Here is a 21,137-nt window from a genome sequence, read left to right on the forward strand (position 1 = left end):
ACCTTTTATTGGATAAACTAAACTGATTGAGCTTCTTTAATCTCTCATTTTAAGGCTGCTTTTTAATTTTTTTTTCCAGTTTGCCAACATAGTTTTTAAAAAGTGTTGAGACCAGACTGGACATAATCAGAGTAGATAAAAAATATTTTTTAATTTGAAAATTGGATTTGTTTAAAATGAAATTAATTTCTTTTTAAAAAATAAACCTGTTTAAAATTATATTTGAAATGACAATCTCTGTTAAGGTCTAAACTTAATATAATGTATTCAAATAAAAAAATATACTGCATTAATGAACCCTTCTTTAGTTATACACATCAGAGAAAACCTCTAACTTCTGAGGTCAACTCAGCCTGCATTAAGTAAGTATTTGTATTATTTTCAGTCTTTAAAATGGAAGTGAATCTGGATATTTACACTTTTCCAAATGCAAGTTCTTTCAGTTTCTGTTGTGTACAAAAGCTTTTGCCTTAATTATTTTTGGTTTCAGTTTAGCTAGTAGGTGCAGAGAGAATGTTTTCTTCATTTGTACTATTTCCTTTGAAGTCAAGTAACCAACTGAGAGATGATGAAGCAGGAAAGCTTGTTTTCCTCTTCCAACCTATAAACAAAAATCAGGTGGGAAGAGGATGAAATCTATTACTTCTAAAAACTTGATGGATATGTGGTCAAATTTTCAAAGAGATATTTAAGTACCTGATGAAATCTTCAAAAGTCTCTGAACAGATTACGTGCCTAATGTCCATTGATTTCAATAGTAGTTAGGCACCTCCCCCAGTTTAGGCACTTTTGAAAAGCCCACTACGCAGCTAAGTTTTTAGGCACCTAAATACCTTTGAAAGCTGGCCCATTGTGATCAGAAACAGTCAATTCACTAAACTACTGTAAATATTTCATTTAATATAACAGGGGTGATCAAACTGTGGCTCAGGAGCCGCATGCGGCTCTTTTAGAATTAAAGTGCGGCTCGCGGAGCTCCCAATGCCCCCACCATTCTCCACCTACCAGACTTGGGAAAGGGAGGGGGAACTTGGATCCTCTGCCTTGCAGTAGGGTAGTGGGGTATGGGCTTCTGCCCAGTGGGAAGGGGATTGTCGGGGCTTCTGTCCCACAGGAAACCCCTGCCAGGGCTCAGGGCTTCAGCAGGGGGCAGCTGAAGCCCCGAGCCCCAGCAGGCACCTCCAGTGGGACAGAAGCCCCAAGCCCCAGCAGGCACGCCCCGGCTCTCCAACTTCTGAAGATTGTCTTATGTGGCTCGGGGGGGGGGGGTGGAGTGGGGGGGGGAGGTGGGTCATAAAGTTTGGCCATCCCTGTAATAAGTTAATTTTCCAACATATTTAAGGTAGTTTTATTTATCTAGATATAAATATCTAGGGAACTTTTAGCACACAGCATCAGGTGCATGACGGCAGTTAGTGCATGACACATTGGAGGACTATAGATTTATACCCCAGTCTACTGCACGCTAACTGTTCACCTAAACATAAAAAAACAAAAGCAAACCACACTTTTAAATGTTGGCTCTGTGCAATTTGAATTGAATTCCAATGTCCATCTTGACACAAATGAGTAAAAGAGGTCATCTAGTAAAAACAAAGGTGGCATTCACTATTCTAACATAATAAAAATGTAAAAAAAAAAAATCACAATTAAGAATTTGCATAAATGTATGTTAAAGCATTATACTTTCTTAAATACATGTGTACCTATGTAAAGCAGTGGTTCTCAACGTGCAGACTGCACGTGGCCCAATTAGCACACAGCTGTGGCCCAGCCAGTCCACTGGCTGCTTTCTGGCTCTGCATGGTAGGCTCAGGGTCCAGGCTGCAGGCTCCTGCCTGCCCTACACAGTACCACACCAAGGTCGGGGTCCAGGCTGTGGGCTCTGGGCTGCCCGCCCGGCCCTGCACAGCAGCAGAGTCCCCAACCCTGCACTGTCTCCCGGCCCCGCATAGTGGGGTCAGGGTCCCTGCCGCCTGCCCTGCACCCAGCGCTTTGCTCCTGGCCCCACTCTGTGGAGGGGACTCTGGGCACTGTGGTTCTCAACCTGCAGCCTAGGTAACACTTTGTGGGCCGCATATGCATATGATGGGTCTTCACAGATCTAAAGCTAGATTCACAAAGGGTCTTAGGCACCTAGAAAAACCACAGGAACAACACTGCAATCCACAAAGCCTGAGTTAGGCATCCAGGCTCCCAGTACAATGAATGGGGAGAGAAGTGCCTTAGACTACGATTCACAAAAGTCAGCCTGCTAGGTGGGGAGCTGCCTAAGCTAGCAAATGCAAGATGCTGGCGAGAGGGGTGTGTGCTAAGCCCTGCCACTCTCACAGAGATAGGCACCTAAGTCAGGACTGTAGGAGGGTGTCTATATCTGTGATTCTAAGCTGTGAATCCTCTCCTGAAGGGAAGCACCTAAGGCCTGTTTTTGCAAGAAGCCAGGGGGAAAGAGGGTAGAGGAAAAGAAGGAGGAGCACCTCCCTTATAACTTTTAGTCGAAGCAGGGATGTGGGAGCGCTCCGGTTCAAGTCACCCCTACATCTGAGGAGAAGGGATTTGAACAGAGATCTGCTACCTCTCAAGTGAGTGCCCTAACCACTGGGCTATAGGATATTCTGATGAGGCTCACCCTCAGTTTCTCCTATTGAAGCTGTTGTACTTTGGATAAACAACTGAATAGTAATTGGGCTAGACAGAGAGAGAAAAAAGCACCAGTATAAGAATGACTCAATAGCCCGGATTAATGTTCTAGCCATCAAACAGCACCCATCCTCCCACCCATGGAATTAGGACCCAGTCTTATGAGGTACTGGGCACACTGTGCTAGTCCCATTTTTTTATTTTGGGGCTGAGAAGGAAATTTTCCTCTCACTGCCAGATTGGCCCAGGCGGCCTGGGTTTTTTTTCCACCTTCCCCAAAGCTCATTAGGGACCCAGTGGAGTAGGTAAGAAAGTTAGGTCAAGATGTCACATCTTAGTAGGGAGCAGGTATCCAGTGTCCAATTAGCTGATAAACCAGAGTTGGAAGGGGATTTAAGGGAAGGTCTCCTGTAAAGAAGCCTGGGGCTTCTAAAGTCTGATACAGTGGGGAAACAACCCTCCCTTTTCCCAGCGTCCCTTAACTTTCACATGAGGGGCAGGCAGCAGGGTCCCAGCAATAGCCTGGGACCAGGTTGGGAAAGGGAAGTCCCAAATAGAAGGAAATAGAGGAAAGAATGAAGACCTGAACTGAATGATTTATTGCTGAGTAATCCCACATAAATTAATACAGCTGCCACCTAATTAAGCTAAATCCTTTGCATCCTCATCCTGAGTAGCCATCCACCTCTCAAGGATGGTCTAGATAATACTTATCTTTGAAAAGTCATGGATGATGGGAGAGATTCCAGAAGACTGGAAAAGGGCAAATGTAGTGCCAATCTATAAAAAAAGGGACATAAGGACAAACCAGGGAATTACAGACCAGTCAGGTTAACTTCTGTACCCAGGAAGATAACGGAGCAATTAGTTAAGCAATCAATTTGCAAACATCTAGAAGATAATACGGTGGTAAGTAATAGTCAGCATGGATTTGTCAAGAACAAATTGTGTCAAACCAACCCGACACCTTTCTTTGACAGGGTAACAAACCTTGTGGATGGGGGCAGGGAGAAGCAGTCAATACTGTCTCCCATGACCTTCTCAGAAACAAACTACGGAAATGCAACCTAGATGGAGCTACTATAAGGTGGGTGCATAACTGGTTGGAAAACTGTTCCCAAAGAGTAGTTATCAGTGGTTCACAGTCATGCTGGAAGGGCATAATGAGTGGGGTCCCACAGGGATCAATTCTGAGTCCAGTTCTGTTGAATATCTTCATCAATGATTTAGAAGATGGCACAGAGAGTACACTGAAAGTTTGCGGACAATACCAAGCTGGGAGGGAGGAGTTGCAAATGCTTTGGAGGATAGGATTATAATTCAAAATGATCTGGACGAAATGGTCTGAAGTAAATAGGATGAAATTCAATAAGGACAAATGCAAAATACTCCATTTAGGAAGGAACAATCAATTGCACACATACAAAATAAGAAATGATTGTGTAGGAAGGAGTACTGCGGAAAGGGATCTGGGGGTCATAGTGGACCACAAGCTAAATATGGGTCAACAGTGTAACACTATTGCAAAAAAAGCAAACATCATTCTGGGATGTATTAGCAGGAGTGTTGTAAACAAGACACAAAAAGTAATTCTTCTGCTTTACTCTGCACTGATTAGGCCCCAACTGGAGTACTGTATCCAGTTGGGTTTGTTTAGTCTGGAAAAGAGAAGACTGAGAGGGTACATGATAAAAGGTTTTCAAGTACATAAAAGGTTGTTACAAGGAAGAAGGAGAAAAATCATTCTTCTTAACTGCTGAGGATAGGACAAGAAGCAATGAGCTTAAATTGCAGCAAGGAAGGTTTAGGTTGGACATTAGGAAAAACTTCTTAACTGTCAGTGTGGCTGAGCACTGGAATAAATTGCCCAGGGAGGTTGTGGAATCTCCATCATTGGAGATTTTTGAGAACAGGTTAGATAAACATCTCTCAGGGATGATCTAGAGAATACTTAGTCCTGCCATGAGTGCAGGGGACTGGACTAGATGACCTCTTGAGGTCCCTTCCAGTCCTAGGATTATATGAATTAAAGTCACATTAGCATTTTAAAACTTTCATACAAGGAAGAGTGTTACGGTATAGGTGGATGTAGCAAGATCAAATAAAGTTTCAGTTTTAATATCCAGTGCAGCCTTGTGGCACCTTAGAGACTAACCAATTTATTTGAGCATGAGCTTTCGTGAGCTACAGCTCACAGCTCACGAAAGCTCATGCTCAAATAAATTGGTTAGTCTCTAAGGTGCCACAAGTACTCCTTTTCTTTTTGCGAATACAGACTAACACGGCTGTTACTCTGAAACCAGTGCAGCCTTATAACTTATACTTGCGGGAAAATGATTGTGGATTGTGAGCCTTGTCTTCACAGGCGGAAAAATATTATCCTTTATACAGGAATCTATTTACGCATGGCTTAAGATGCTAATGAGATTTCTTTGGCCAGCCTGGTTTCCCTTCTCTAAGCTACCAGAATTCTATGTTTGTTTAGAATAAAGTTTATCTTCTCCTATGCAGAATCTATAAAAGCAAAAACTTAGAAGCTCAAGCACTTTACAACTCTCTCTGAAACATAAAACAAAATACATCTATTAATGGATTTTAACTAGACATTTACCGATAGCTAATCTTTAAATAATAGCAATTCACTAATAAAGATAGATGATCCTAGCTGGAAAAACAGTTTTCTTAGCATATGTATTCCTTGTATTTTAGGCCATCACATCTGTTATTTAGTGATCAGGGCTGTGAGTTGATCATAATTTATTGGGAAATGTCATGGTGAAAGAGTTGAGACATGGAAATGATGTTGAGTTAAAAACCATCAGCACTCATACTTTTTATTTTATACCCACAGCAGCTTTTCAATTTACCTCCCTTTCAACTGTATTGCATAGGCAGTGAGAACTTTCTGACATCGAAACTGCTGTAGAGCAGCTACTTTTCATAATTCTCTTAGCATGTATATGGCATTATAGTGATGAATGTGATTGAAATAGCTACAGATATAAGAAACAAATATATACATTTAAAAACTTAAATAGGTGATCTTATAGACCTTCGGGGAATTATAGTTCTCATTAGTATAGTATATTGTACTACCACTGTGTTGTCATTGACCTCCTGGTTCCCATGCAGTCTATGGTTGAACTCTGCAGCTCTCCATTATGACCTCTCAGTATTCATCCACTTACCATACTATTCACCCACAGCATTCAAAAGTCTTAACAAGTTAAAAGTTGTGTATTTTTGTTGGGGAAAAAACTGATAGAATGGAAACCATGATTCCAATGAAAGTCAAAATAAAGGTCTAACCTCCCAAGTTGCTCAGGAATAGCAGTAGGATTCAGAAGAAGCAAGTATAGATTTGGGGAGAGGTGTGGAGCAATAAGACTAAGGAGAACATTACTAAATTGAGTGGCCATATTAGCAACCATTGGCTGCAGCAAAAGTAGGATCACATTCCTCATTCAGATCACAGTCTGGCCCTCTTTTAAATAGGGAGAAATTTACCAGAATTATATACATTAACATAAGACAAAGCACCGTGGCTGTAGACTAGACAAAACTGATAGGCCAGAAATAACACATACATCCCACGCAGACCTAAAAGGTACAGGGTAACATTGCAAAGATAATTGTGTAACTGAACTATTAAGCACAGTTGAGCCGATTTTAATTATGGAAGAGTATTGCTGACCAGCTGCCACTGGAAGAGATATGAATATAGTCAGGCCTATGAGAGACAAACTTGTATATTTCACAAGGCCAGAAATATATACTTACTACAAATCTACTATTCACTTTTTCTAAAATTCTTTTTTCATTTAATGCCATCGATTCTCCCTTTCTCTTCTTTATTCTCTTTTTTTCTAGCTTTTTACAAGCATACATTTTTCCTGTTGCCCGCACTTGGCAAGCACATACCTAATGGAAAGAGGAAAGATATGTCAGATGTATCAGATTTTAATACTGGAACAAAAACAGTTTTCTCTTTTCTAAACCCCCTCTGGAGCCAGAGGACAAGTAAAATACAGGAGAATCAACTAAACTGTTTCATGGGTGGACACACTGGGTTGTTTGTTTTTTGGGGGTTTTTTTTGTAATAACCATGAAAAAAGAATTGCTACACAAACCAACTGTCTTGTTAGGTGCAAGTGTTTAAAAGTAAAAATGCTGCCTGTTCGGTTTGGTAAATTGACAAATTACAAATGATCTAATCAAATCTGTTATTTATTCAAGGAACGAAGAGTGTAAGTCACCTTTTCCCCGTGTTCAAGGAGTTGCAAACACAAGTAGAGATCTCACAGTACTCACCTCTCCAAATCCTCCTTTGCCTAGTACTCGGTAATGTCTAAATGTGTTCTTGGTTACTGGTTGCCTAATTGACAGAATGGAATAATTACTGGTCTCACTTCCAATTATATTTCTTTTTGTTTTTCTTTCAGAGCCCTGTTTGTTTCTGTTTCTTCCCTCTTTTCCTATATAACTTCCATGACCACCAGACTACCCAATGCCTTTCCTTCAGCTGAGTGGATGAAAGGATTAGAATACAAACTGAATACCAAAGGAAAGGTACTTTTGCTCATGGACACTAGCTCCCCCTTGTGGGAAGCAAGCAGTCACTACAAGCAGAATGAACGAAAATTTAGGATCTATGCCACCCCACCGCCATGCATGTTAGTTGTTCTTCTCATGCATGGTTTGTGAGGAGACAGTGTTTCAAGCTGGGATTTTCAAGTGTTCACCGACTCAATTCTGTTCCCACTGAAGCCAATACAATTTTTACCACCTTGCTTGTTCTATGTTTCAGAGGTATTTGGTCTAGTTTTCCTCCTGCATCTACGTCTAGCTTGCTTAAGGTTTTTCCAGTAATAGAAGCCTACAGTGAAAATTATGATTAGGCACCTAGGAGCCTAAAGGAGCAGGCTTGATTGTTCACTACTTTTGACATTCAGCAACTGCCACTGACCTCCCTGGAGCTTCTAGGTGACAGCTCTTCTGAAAAAATTCAGGCCACTTATTTAATAGCTTAAAATATGGATATAGGATCCTAAACATAGGCCCCTCTTTTAAAAATCTTGGTTGGGCAAGTCACTTAACCTGTGCCTCAATTAACCCACCTGTAAAACCAGCTAATTATTTGATCGTACAGTTGTCTGTAATGATTAATATAATTGTATTAGAATAGCACCCAAGGCACCAATCAAGCTCAGAACCCCATTGGGGGCTATCACTATACAAACACATAGAAAGATTTTTAAAAGTTTAGAGTAGTTAAATGTAAAATGCTTTGAGGTCATTAAACAGATGCTTTAATTATTAATACAATGTCTACTACAGCTCCACTTGTTTGTCATCTCATCAGCCCATTACACCTTGTCTTTTACACTGTATGTTCTTTGAGGCAGAGATTGTCATTTACTATATTTGTACAATGGGGCCCCAAGTTGGCTAGCTTTTGCGTACTACTGCAATAAGTGTTACGTATAAAAATACCTTACCTTTCCAACCATTTCCACTGTAAAAAATGGGAGAAATAGATGCTTTGTTGGTAAGCTTCAAATGGTGCTCCACTTAAATAATCCTGGATAACCCTGCAAAAACAATCCATGTTTATGTTGGTAGACTGGCGCTATCAGGGATGAGAAGCTAACCACTTCATTAGACACCAATTTAGATGTATCAATTAATCTGGAGGAAGGTGGAGTGAACATATTACTGCACTACACAATGAGTTTACTGGTCCTGCCTCAGAGAGAGTGAGCAGTTAGTACAATTCCATTGAGAACTATGCCTGTAGGGTCACTAGTGAGTGCAGAGTAACAGATCTTGCTTATTTTAGCAGGAAAATTTAAAATAATTCTTGAGGAATTAGAGATCAAAATGACTGATGCACCAGTAGATCTAATTTTAAGGTGGCACGGGAGGTGAGACATCCCCGCATAAGCATGTCCTGTTTGGGGATTGCACGTAGAGGCCTGCACTCCCTTCCCGTTGACCATAAGGAGATCCAATTTTGGGACAAGAGGTGAGGGTGTCAGGTGTGGAGACAAAAACAGAAGCACTTCTGATCAGCTTTCCAAGGCAAGCCTGATCAGAGGATGTGGCTCACCCTGAGAGCTGGTATCATTGTCCTATCATGAGTACAGATGCAGTGATTTTAAAAGATGTCTGTACATCAACAGCATGGTACTATTGAAAGAGGGATGAGATTGCAATTTAGCTAGATCAAAAATCCTTGAAGAGCTCCCACTGTGCTTCTATTTTTTACCCACATGCATTCCTTTCCCAGAAAGTCTCCATCACCTATACCTTTACCAGAGATAGCATCAACATTAAAAAGAACAGGAGTACTTGTGGCACCTTAAGAGACTAACAAATTTATTTGAGCATAAGCTTTCGTGGGCTACAGCCCACTTCATCGAATGCATGCAGTGGAAAATACAGTAGGACCATTTTATATACACAGAGAACATGAAACAATGGGTGTTACCATACACACTATAATGAGAGTGGTCAGTTAAGGTGAGCTATTACCAGCAGGAGGGGGGGGGGGGGGGGGAATAACAAAAAAAAACACACACAGTCTATCAGGTTACATTACAACTGCCAAAAAACTTCATTGCAAAATTAGATCTCTGAAGACTCACAGGACAACTGACAAACACCTTTTAAATCAGAGTTATAAGCAGCACAGTTAACAAGGCCTTTGAATTCCCAGATGCAGGTCAATGATTCAAACGGAACAAAAGTATTTTGTGCCTTGAGATGAAACACTCTTTAAAGCACAGACTCTGGTTTGACATAGTTAACTGATTCAAAACAAGTACACTTAAAGGACTAATTGTTAATAGTTTAAACATGGATTTAAGGCAAAATTCTCCTTTTAAGATCAGTTTGCCACATTACAGAGAGAAATTATCTTTAAAATGTGATTAAGTACTCAATGATTTTTCCCGAATTCTTTTCCAGAATAATCCTGCTAGGCAGTGGGTGTGCTGAGAATGTTACTTATTAATACTAGACAATTGTTTCAGATGGGTTTTATCAAAACTGTTAAGTGGTTTTGGAATACAAGTTCCATTGCTAAGGTGACAGGGTTGCAATGCACAGTTTTGCATCCACATCTTTCATTTACAGAATGCATGTAATTGTGCCCACTGAAGTAAATGCCTTTGCGTGGCGGGGAAAAAAATAAAAGCCCCTCTGTGTCTATGCAGAGCAGACAGGATCTCAATTTTTAAAGACCAATACAAAGTAATTGCCTAGCATACAAATTATCTGCCTCAGAAGAATATAGAGCTGAGTGGACCCTTTTCTGGGATTTGAACTTGGATCATTAAAACCACCCTTCCAAACCAGATGGTTAGGCCTCTACACCACTTCCCTCAAACTAAGCAACACAATGCAAGACAAGATAAAAGGTGAGAAAGCTTCATCTTCCTTGCTGAACACAGACATTCACTCAAAGTCCAAAAAAAGAGGTGGTCATCTGTTTAACTTCTTAGTAGTGTGTATTCTGTGTCTTTTTTTATTCTCAAATTTTGTAGAGTATTTAGTTTTCAGTTGCATAAGCTGTGACTCAAATGTTGCAGGCTTTCAGGCAGACATGATCAAGCATGCATAGAAGAACCAGTAATATTAGAAGTGTAAGGGCTCTAGGAGACCGAACATTTGTAAATATGTACAATCCTTTCAAGAAGAGTCCTTTGCCTGGTGTAGGTATCTGCAGTGTCACTGTATTACTTGAGAACAAAACAAGTTGTGGTAAATAGTCAGTAATATTAATCATGATTGCTCATTTAAAACGGATTTTCAACCCCAATGTTGAAATACTGTTGTTGGCCACAGTCACATGGATTCTAAATAGGTATCCCTTTGTTTATCCCTGGACACTGCCAACTTGAAGTCTAGACAGTTTCCAAAAAAATTACTTAATAGAAGTTTGGGTATTACACAAGTCTTGATTTATGATTTTATACTTTTTTTTTTTTTTAAAGGAAAGGAAAAATAGTTTCTCTCCTTTACTGAAGTAAAAAATAGTCCCCTACAAATGGGGGGGGGACGGAAAATGAAACTATACACAAAGTAAAACTGGAATAAAGAGAAATATTTTTCTCATCTATTTCAGATATAAAATCTTAGCTGTTACCATTAACATTTGGGTACAAAATTTCAGGAAGTAGTGTGATTTTTTTCTTAATCTGAGGTTTTTTAAATGCAGTAAATCAGAATATTTCCCTATCAATTTGATTGGTTCACAAGAACAAAAGAATTAAGAGAAATAGAAAGGCAGGTTAACTCTGCTGCCATGAACAGCCCTAAAGACTTCAGTTGGACATTGTGCAATCAGAATGCTCTGCCTCCATTAGATCACTTTAAAGAACAGGAGCCTTTATCCCTTCCCACCTTTTCCACAAATATATGGGATTCATACAGCTAAATTCCAGAAACGTAGTTATTCATCCCCTGAAGTTCAAAGAAATTTGTCCTAAACCACATTTAAATGTTTAGGATTTTTTTTATTTTAAATGATGAGCACTCCATCCCCTCCAGACTCCCCTTCCACCAGCAACTCAGACAGATCCCAAGTCATGATGCACAGTGAGGAGGCCTTCGATCCTCACCAACTGTGTCTGCAAAAGGAACATTTGCCTAGGTAAAGGTCTTCTAGCTTCCACCAGCCAATTTATTCTGATATACTGCTTTGTTTCAATAGAGGTGTAAGTTGCCACCATTTCCCACAGCCAGCCACTAGTGCAGGAGTGGCCAACCTGAGCCTGAGAAGGAGCCAGAATTTACTAATGGACATTGCCAAAGAGGCACAGTAACACGTCAACAGCCCCCGATCAGCTCCCCCACCCTGCTCCCAGCACCTTCCACCCACTGGCAGCTGCCAATCAGCACCTCCCAATCAGCTGTTTTGTGGCATGCAGGAGGCTTGGATGGGGAGGGAGAGGAGCAAGGGCATAGCAGACTCAGGGGAGGGGACAGGAAGGGGTGGAGTGGGGGCAGAGCCTGTGGCAGAGCCAGGGGTTGAGCAGTAAGCATCCCTCGGCACATTGGAAAGTTGGTGCCTGTAGCTCCAGACCCGGAGTCAGTGCCTATACAAGGAGCCGCATATTAACTTCTGAAGAGCTGCATGTGGCTCCGGAGCCACAGGTTGGCCACCCCTGCACTAGTGGGTTCTTAAGAAGCAATAGTTTTTACTGTTCTTGAAGTGACAATCTCAGCTTCCAGAATCATATCTTGTCCTATTTGTCTGCTATCTTGAGATCAGAGCACTTCAAGGACAACCTAATGACTCTTGAGCTAGCAATGTAATTAGTATTGCCATCTGTCCTGAAAATTGTAGGACCATCCTGCTGTGTAAGCATTGGGCCTGCAATTCTTTCATAAACAGGCTGCTCCAATAAAGGATTTCCTAGCACAGTCTAAAAACAAGACAAGGAAACTGCCCTCAACACGTCTCTGTACATCTAAAATCCTGACTTGTAAGAGGAAAAATATACAGTTCTCCCACACTCAGCTTTTTGAACTTGTGAAAATACTTGCCTGGTAGCGTAGTGTGCTAAGTCATTATGGAGACTCCAAAAATGACTCCTAATTTAAAAAACGAAAGAGGGGATTTAACTCTGTTTTTAAGTGCGAATTTCATCAGTTTTAAAAGTGGAATCATTACTGAATCCTCAATAAATACTAAAAGGGGGCTGCAAACAACAACAGTTGCAGAACTTCCAGAAACCAAAAAACCTAGTTTTAGCTTGATAAATATGTTTTTGGTCTGTATGTATTCTGCTCTCGCATTGTATTAGTGTCCCAGATTATGTCTTTGGACACATTTGTGCAACTCCCATCAAAGTCAAAGGCACAGTAATAATCTCACTTCTGTTACAGCACAAAAGCAATTCTAAGAGCAACATGAGTGCTGAATACACTACACAGGAAAACAAAGAGCACTAGATTGCTGGTTGTGTCCTCACCAGAATTTCATCTGATATGTCCCTTTAAACTTTCCCTGTGACCTCCCTGGAAATACAAATTTTCAGTGTACTTTTAGCCAACATTTTTAGTCAACATTCATCACGTACCTAGTGCAGTCATTAAAAAGATCTTTGCAAGGGTTCTGCTCCAGTCTTGTTTTACATTCATTCACTGCATCCTGAGGTATTTCTGGTAAGTGGGCTGCAGACTTTACATGATACAAACCAAAAACAGTAATAAAAACAATTAGTAATCTAACAAAGATAAAGAATCATAAAAATGTAGGGCTTTAAGGGACCCTCCAGAGGTCAACTAGTCCATCCCCCTGCACCCAGGCAGGATCAAGTATATATAGACAATCCCTGAGGTCTTTGTCCAACAGGTTCTTAAAAACCTTCACTGATGGGGATTCCACAACCTCCTTTGGTAACCTAGCCCAGTAGGTAATTAGCCTTTATAATTAGAAAGTTCTTCCTAATATCTAACCTAATATCTCCTTTGCTACAGATTAAGCCCATTGCTTCTTGGCCCGTCTCCAGTGGACATGGAGAACAATGGATCACCATCCTCTTTATAAACAGGCCTTACAATACTTGAAGGCTTATCAGGTCCCCCAATCAGTCTTCTTTCCTCAAGAGTAAAATATGCCCAGTTTTTTTAACCTTTCCTCATAGACTTGTTTTTAATAATATCATTTTTGTTGCTCTGGACTATCTCCAATTTGTCCACATCCTTCCTAACATGTGGGACCCAAAACTGGACACAGTATTCCAGCAAAGGTCTCACTAATGCTGAGTATAGCCAGGACATTTACCACCCATGTCTTACACATGACACTCCTATTAATACATGGTATTAGGTTGTTTTTTTTTTTCCCCAGCTGCATCACATTGTTGGCTCATGTTTTATTTGTGATACACTATACTCCCCTGATCTTTTTCAGTAGACTACAGTAAAAGCTGTTTTATCTGGAATGTTGGGGAAATGGGGGGTGCCAGTAAGTGAAAAATGCCAGTTAACAAAAAGGGAGGGAGTTCGGGTGCAGGAGGGGGTGCGGTGAGGGTTGGAGCACCCTCATTCTTTGCAGTTCATCCTAATTGAATGACCTCAGTTGGCTCCCCTGGAAATCCGGTCACACTGGTTCAGAGAGCTTTCTAGTTGGTGAAGTGCCGGATAAAACAGCTTTTACTGTACCTCCCAGCCAATTATTCTCCATTTTCTATTTGCACATTTGATTTTTGTTTCTTAAGGCTATGTCTATATTTACAACAGTGTGCAGTGTACATACACGGCATGCCCTTGAGCACAGGTACAAATAGCAGTGTAGAAAGTGAGGCACTGCTTAGATGAGTTGAGTACAGACAGGATGCCAGAACAGTATGGTCTTTCAACCAGTTTTGCACCCACCTTATATTTATTTCATCCAGACCTCATTTCCCCAGTTTGCTTATGAGTATGTCATGTTGGACTGTGTCAAAGGCCTTACCAAAAATCAATATATATTACGCCTGCTGCTTCCCCCCATCCACTAGGCCGGTAACCTTATCAGGTTTGTTTGGCATGATTTGTTCTTGACAAATTCATGTTGGCTATTACTTATTATCCTATTATCATTTTGTAGGCACGTAGAGAATTGTTTAATAATTTGTTCCACTATCTTTCCAGGAATTGAAGTTAAGCTGACTGGCCCATAATTCCCCAGTCATCTTTAAAAAGGGGAACAAGAGATGTGCTGTGTTTGCCTTTCTCCAGTCCTCACCCATCCTCCACAAGTTCTCAAAGATAATTGCTAAGAGTTACAAGACTGCTGCAGCTAGTTTCCTAAGTACCCTAGGGTGAATTTCATCAGGCCCTGTCAACTTGACTACATCTAACTTATCTAAATAATATTCTTTAACTTTATCTTTCCCTAATCTGGCTGGGTTTCTTCCCCTTTGTTGTTAATATTAATTGTGTTATGCATCTGGTCACAATTAACCTTTTAGCGAAGACTGAAGCAAAACAGGCATTAAACACCTCAGCCTTCTTGATATCATCTGTAGCTCTCCTTTTCTGCTAAGCAGAGGACCTACACTTTCCTTCATCTTTCTCTCATTCCTAATGTATTTAAAGAACCTCTTCTTATTGGCCTTTTATGTCCCTTGCCAGGCACAACTCATTTTGTGCCTTAGCTTTTCTGATTTTGTCCCTTCATGCTTGTGCCATTTTTTCTGTACTCCTTAGCAATTCACCCATATTTCTACTTTTGTGAGACAGTTTTTCACTTTCAGGTTATTAAAGAGTTCCTGATGCAGCCATATTGGCTTCTAACTATTCTTCCTATCTTTTCTTTGAATTGGGATAGTTTGCAGTTGTACTTTCAATATTCTCTCTTTGAGAAACTGCCAGCTTTCCTGATCTACTTAATCCCTTAGATTTTCTTCCCATGGGACCTTGCCTACCAGTGCTCTGAGTTTGTTAAAGTATGTTTTCTGAAGTCCATTGTGCTTATTCTGCTGTTCTCATTCGTTCCTCTCCTTAGAGTTCATTAAATCTATCATTTCATGATCATTTTCACCCAAATTGCCTTTCACCTTCAGATTCGAAACCAATACTGCTCTCTTCATCAGAGGAAGTTTTCTAACTGGTTTAAAAAACAAATAACTTCAGCTAAATAAATTTTAAAACCAGTTAGGGACATGGTGGTTAAGTGGCTTAAGAGGCCTGACCAGTTTTCACTGGTTTAAAGACCATGCCAGCTGTTAAATAAGTTTCCAGAGAAGATGAGACTAATCCAGAGCCTGAGCATTTTTAGGACACCTGCAAGATCCAGATCTTCCTTAAGATAAAGCTTCCTCAACATAACCAGAACAACTGGAGGGGATAGGGAGAAAAGAGGATGCAAGTTATATCCCGGGCAGAACTTCCAATAGACAGAATAGGGAGAAGAACAGAGACTCCTTGAATTCTACTGGGGACATCTCTAGGCAGATCTAATTTACCAGGGCAGTAATCAGATATTAATAAACTCAGTAGGAGCTGTGGGTGCCCAGCATCTTCTGAAAAATCAACTCCTATGTTTCTGAAGCTGGGCAGACAAAACCTGAAACACTTTTGAAAATTTAGACCTAATTTCTCAAGGCCACACAACATGTCAGCTGCAAAGCCAGATCTAGAACTCAAGAGCTCCTTGCATTCTGATGATTCTCATGTCTCTAAACCACACTACTTTAAAGTAATATGCTAAAACAGCAATTTAGCTACTTTTTGACATTTAGATGTCAATGGGTTTTAGTCCAATCTCACAAAATTCTGCTTGCCCAGGACTAGTGATCTAAAAAAAAAAAAAAAAATTACCATACATAGAGAAACGTTAAATGTCATAGTGCTAATGAAAAAATAATGGTAGAGGGCAGTCAGGCTTTGTGCTTGAGTTAATGAAGTTTCACAACAATCTTGAAAGGAAGCGCTAGTCCACATTCCAGAATGACTTGCAAAATTTTGTTAGAGTTTCTCATTTTGAAAGAGATTTACTTCTTAGTATATAGAAAACGAAAACAGCATCTGAAATTGTTGCAGTTTTGAGCTCTAATTTGGTCAGCTCTTACAATGCAGTTTGACAAAATATTTTGCAACAGGATATATTTACCCCGTTAGTGAAGTATGCGTCTAAAACTTTCAGACCACAATCTTTACGCTTTTCATCTGAAGACACTTCATACTCGGCCTAGGGAAAAGGAATGAAAATTAAATTAGATCCATTGTTACCTAGTACTGCAATAGTAACTGTGATGCCATGTGATTTCTATCACAAATATTGGGAGGCATCTCACCTATGGATTATAAAATGTTCTCATCTATGGAGTTCAAGAATTTTGGGATTTTTTAGGATGCATACTGAAACGGATAATTATCCACACCATTTTATAAAAAGGTAAGTATGCCAAAACTGTACCTTTCCTAAAACATACTGAAACTGGAGATTTGATTTGTAAAATCCCAGAAGCTGTGTCTTAGAAGTATGCATAATTACACTGAAATTATATTTCACATAATAGGAAGCCTTACACAGCAGGAGGAAGATATGCATAATCTTAGGCTGGTTAGTCTGACATCACTTCTGGGCAAAATAATGGAAAAGCTGATATGGGATTCAATTAAGAAAGAATTAAAGGATGGGACTATAATCAACACCAGTCAACACTGTTTTATGGATAATAGGTTTTCAACCGGATTTCACTTTTTGAGATTACAAATTTGGTTGATAAAAGGTAACTGCATACAGATAATAAGACTATGTAAGGCATTTGACTTAGTACTGCACAACAACATTTTGACGGAAAATTAGCACTATGCAGTATCAACCAAGCACATGTTAAATGGAATAAAAACTGGCTTAGTGATGGATCTAAAAAGGTAGTCGTCAACCTCATTGAATGGAGATGTTTCTAGTGAGATTCTGCAAGATTGGTCTTAGGCCCAACATGTTTGATCAGCAATCAAGAAGCAAACATAAGAATCACTGCCAATAAAATTTGTGGTTGACACAAAGATTGGTGGAGTGGTAAATATTAGCTAGGACAAGGCAATCATACAAAGTGATCAAGATTCCATAGTAAATTAGTTCCATTCAAACAAAGTGTATTTTAATACAGACAAATGCAAGATCACACATATAGGAACCAATCTATATATATAGATATATATATAGGACATACCTACAGAATGGTTGACTCTATTCCGGAAAACAATAACTCTGAAAAAAAGATTTAGGGGTGACAATGGACAAGCAATTGAACATGAGCTCCCAGAGCGATGCTATGGCAAAAAGAGCTACCACAATCCTTGGATGTATAAACAGGAGAATAATGAGTAGGCATAGGGAGGTGACTTTACCTCTGTATACAGCACTGAGGACACATACTAGAATAATGCATGCAGTTCTGGTGTCCCCATTTTTAAAAGGATGGGGAAAAATTGGAGAGAGAGAGTACAGAAAAGAGCCACAAAAAATTGATTCAAGGGCTAGAGAAAATGTCTTTCACATGGGGAGCTTAAATCTCTCAATCTGTTTGGTTTATCAAAAAAGATAAGAAGTGACTTCATTACAGTACCTTCATGGGGAGAAAATATTAGGTAATAAAGGAGTCTTTAATCTAGCAGAGAAAGGCCTAACAAGAACCAGTAGCTGAAAGTTGATGCTAGATACTCGGCACAATTTTATAAAAAAGGAGTATGATTACTCCTTGGAACCAACTACCAAAGGAACTTGTAGATTCCCCTTCTTTTGAGGTCTGCAAATCTAGACTGGATAGCTTTCTGGAAGGTATTCTTTAGTCAAACAAGTTACTGGAGTAACTTGGAGAAATGTAATGGCATGTGATATACAGAAGGTCAGACTAGAGGAGCTAATGGTCCTTTTTGACATTTAAACCTCTCCTCCCCCAAACTATGAATACAGAGCTTAATCAGTTCAAAGATAACTGGTATCACTCCATGTAAGACAAGAAGGTATTATCCCTACCGTACACAGAGACGGACTTCTCAAGATAAAAGTTAAAGGGACACACAACAAGAATCTTGTTCAACTGACTAATGATAGAGAAACAAGCCGCGTGAGGTAATATCTTTTATTGGACCAACTTCTCGTCTCTCTCACCAACAAAAGTTGGTCCAATAAAAGGTATTAAAGAGACAAGGTGGGTGAGGTAATATCTTGGGACCGATATGGCTACAACAACAATAGAGAATTCAGATTTCTGATACAGCACCCACTAAATAGTAGATCTTGAATTTAAAAACAAATTAATATCTAAATGAATATCTCTGAAATAATTTTCTGCTCTCCTGTTGACATTTATGAGGGTCTATTCAGCAAAAGAGAAACTGAGTGAATGAGTGAGGGAAACATCAAGACTACATATAAAATGCAGTTAAAAAGCACAAGGTAAAACATGGAAAGAAAAAAAATTGCTAACAATACAGTTACTGAAAGCTTAGGTGTTATTAATGACTATAGCAGGTACATTTTCAAACAAGTGTTATTTCATGTTCAGTGGTATCTCTAAGGGTCACATTTTCAAAGGAAGTTTGAATTGTGTGCACTTAACTTGAAATATCTAGGTGGCTCATTTTCAGAAGCACTAATACCTATGACTTCAAATGAAGTCAGTGTGTACAGGCGCTACACTTCTCTGGAATAAATATACACCAGGATCTTCAGTGTCTCAAGTTGAGCACCCAAATATTAAGACACCCAAAATTATAAGCTATTTTTTAAAATTTGGTTCTAAATGACTTATCTAAAGTCACAATCAGCAGCACAAGCAGGACTGGAAATCCAGACTCCCTGGAATCCAGTCCCATTAACAATCTAATAAATTATCCTCAAGACATAGCTTTTCTGCTTGAATATTTTGATCTTGATCACTTCAAAAAAGTTCAACCATTAAACAAGTAAGTCAGTACTTTTGCATGAAATTAAAATAATACCTAGAGTGGAAATAAATTCTGCAGCAATGATTGATCAACTACAGCAACATATTTGGTATCTTAACATTTTTATATTATGCCAAAGAAGTTAGTCACATAATATAAACTTTTAGCCTTATGATTTTATTTCCACTAATCAGGGACAAGCATTACATTTAATTTAGAGGAAGTTAAATAAAGCTTTCTTCAATGTCATCTAATTTCAAATATTCTGCATAACAAAAAAGTTCAGAAGGAAGTTTGAGTCACTACCCCAAAGTACAATTTCTTCACACTTTAGTAACCCCCACTCCGGATATTGGAATGGATTTATGGTAAGGTGAGGACTACTTTTGAGGTGACTAAAACCTATTCAATCATTTTCTCAACTCTTCCTTTTCTAAAGCCATACAACTGCCATAGGTGCTGGAACTAGGGGTGCGAGGGATGCTGTAGCACCCCCTGGCTTGAAGTGGTTTCCATTATATGCAGGGTTTACAGTTTGGTTCAATGGCTCTCAGCATCCCCACTGTAAAAACTGTCCCAGCACCCCTGCAACTGCCTGAAGATTTTTCAGACTATTATCCATCTTAAAACTGTAACAATACATAAACTATGTAGCATGGCTTAATACTACCTTGTACTTGCCATTTCATCCTCCCAACATATTTATGTTGTAGAAATCAAGTTGTCCCTAGGATAACAACAGAGAATACACTAAATTGAGAGATGCATTAGGCTCTTAGAGTTTTTTTTTTCTTTTTGAACAAGGATCCTCCTTCCCTGACTCTATACTGTATTTCTGTGTCTCAAAAGTAGTACCTGCCTGAATATGAGGAAAAATTAAAATCCTATGCTGGACAGCATATGCTGAAAAACTTTGATACAGCTTGTGTTCTCAGGACTCTGTGTAATTATGATATGCCAAAGGAGAAAGTTTATAGAAAATTAGGCCATTATTTGACTACAAGAAAACTGGCTTGTCTACTTCACACCATTACTTTTGTCTGTTTTAAGAACTTGAGTTAGCTGGCTGAAGCTCAATCCCTGGAAGAGATGGAAGATATCATAACTGACCCCTTTGACTAAGAAGATATGACAGCCCTTAGACTGTAAGATTCATAATTTGGGGGTCATGTTAGATTCTGAGATGCTTCTGGTTTTATCTGGCAACAGCAAGTCTCAAGAATACTTCCTCTCCACCACTTTTCGACTGGGGGAAAAAATTGCCAACTCTCTCCTCAGATCAGGGGCTCACAACAGCTATCCATGCCTTTGTGAGATCCAGACTAATTTAATAGGAACAATATATACAAAGCTATACAAATATACTTCGAGACCACTCAGAAGATACAGCTAGTGCTGAAAATGGCTAGTGCTTAATTAGCAGCATGGGTCTCACATGAAGGATGACATGTGTGGCAAAGACAGCACTGCCTTAAAGTGTTAGTTTCTAGGAATTGGTTTTGTTCCTGTTATCTTAGGTATCGTCTATACTACAAAGTTAGGTCAACACAAACTGCCTTGAATCCATGTGTCTACACTTCAAATTTGTCTCCCATCGATGTAAGTTCTCCATTACACAGACAAAGTAACACCACCTCCCCAAGCAGCATTGAGCCATGGTCAATCTACTGAGGTCAACAAGCCCAATGTAGACACTGCATTACCTATGTCAACCCTAACAGTCCTCCAGCAGCTGTCCTACAACGCCCAACACTGACCACTCTGGTCACAATTGTGAACTCCACTGCACAGGAGACACGGAGACTGGAAGCCCAACCCACCCCCTTTAAAAGCCTGCATTTTCTTGAAATGCCCTTTCCTAATTGCAGGTTTCAGAGTAGCAGCCATGTTAGTCTGTATCTGCAAAATGAAAAGGAGGACTTGTGGCACCTTAGAGACTAACAAATGTATTTGAGCATAAGCTTTCATGAGCTACAGCTCACTTCGTCAGATAAATTTGTTAGTCTCTAAGGTGCCACAAGTCCTCCTTTCCTTTTCTAAGTGTTCATCAAGATGAACACAACTGGCAACTCTCCATTGTTGTATGCAACTGCACAGCT

The 21,137-nt window shown here is 39.7% G+C and overlaps 1 protein-coding gene and 1 long non-coding RNA gene across 7 annotated transcripts in view; one reads left to right on the top strand and one right to left on the bottom strand.

The window, feature by feature from the left end:
* Nucleotides 1–21,137, top strand: part of LOC140910802 (uncharacterized) — a 64,082-nt gene that overhangs the window by 38,337 nt on the left and 4,608 nt on the right. For both annotated transcript variants that reach the window (XR_012158739.2, XR_012158738.2), the window contains exons 4-6: nt 3,621–3,727; nt 6,877–6,981; nt 7,083–7,209. This is a non-coding gene — a long non-coding RNA (uncharacterized LOC140910802). The remainder of the gene's footprint in view (nt 1–3,620; nt 3,728–6,876; nt 6,982–7,082; nt 7,210–21,137) is intronic.
* Nucleotides 1–21,137, bottom strand: part of GRK4 (G protein-coupled receptor kinase 4) — an 82,741-nt gene that overhangs the window by 32,436 nt on the left and 29,168 nt on the right. For 4 of the 5 annotated variants that reach the window (XM_073342660.2, XM_073342658.2, XM_073342661.2 and 1 more), the window contains exons 4-8: nt 16,250–16,327; nt 12,729–12,829; nt 8,139–8,231; nt 6,952–7,015; nt 6,421–6,561 (exon numbers count right to left, since the gene is read on the bottom strand). In XM_073342660.2, coding sequence (XP_073198761.2) covers nt 6,421–6,561; nt 6,952–7,015; nt 8,139–8,231; nt 12,729–12,829; nt 16,250–16,327 — 477 coding nt within the window. Of the gene's footprint in view, nt 1–6,420; nt 6,562–6,951; nt 7,016–8,138; nt 8,232–12,728; nt 12,830–16,249; nt 16,328–21,137 lie in introns of those variants that run through there. The other variant, XM_073342664.2, reaches the window with a different exon arrangement.

Source organism: Lepidochelys kempii, chromosome 4 (genome assembly GCF_965140285.1).
Source record: "Lepidochelys kempii isolate rLepKem1 chromosome 4, rLepKem1.hap1, whole genome shotgun sequence".
Classification (NCBI taxonomy): domain Eukaryota; kingdom Metazoa; phylum Chordata; order Testudines; family Cheloniidae; genus Lepidochelys; species Lepidochelys kempii.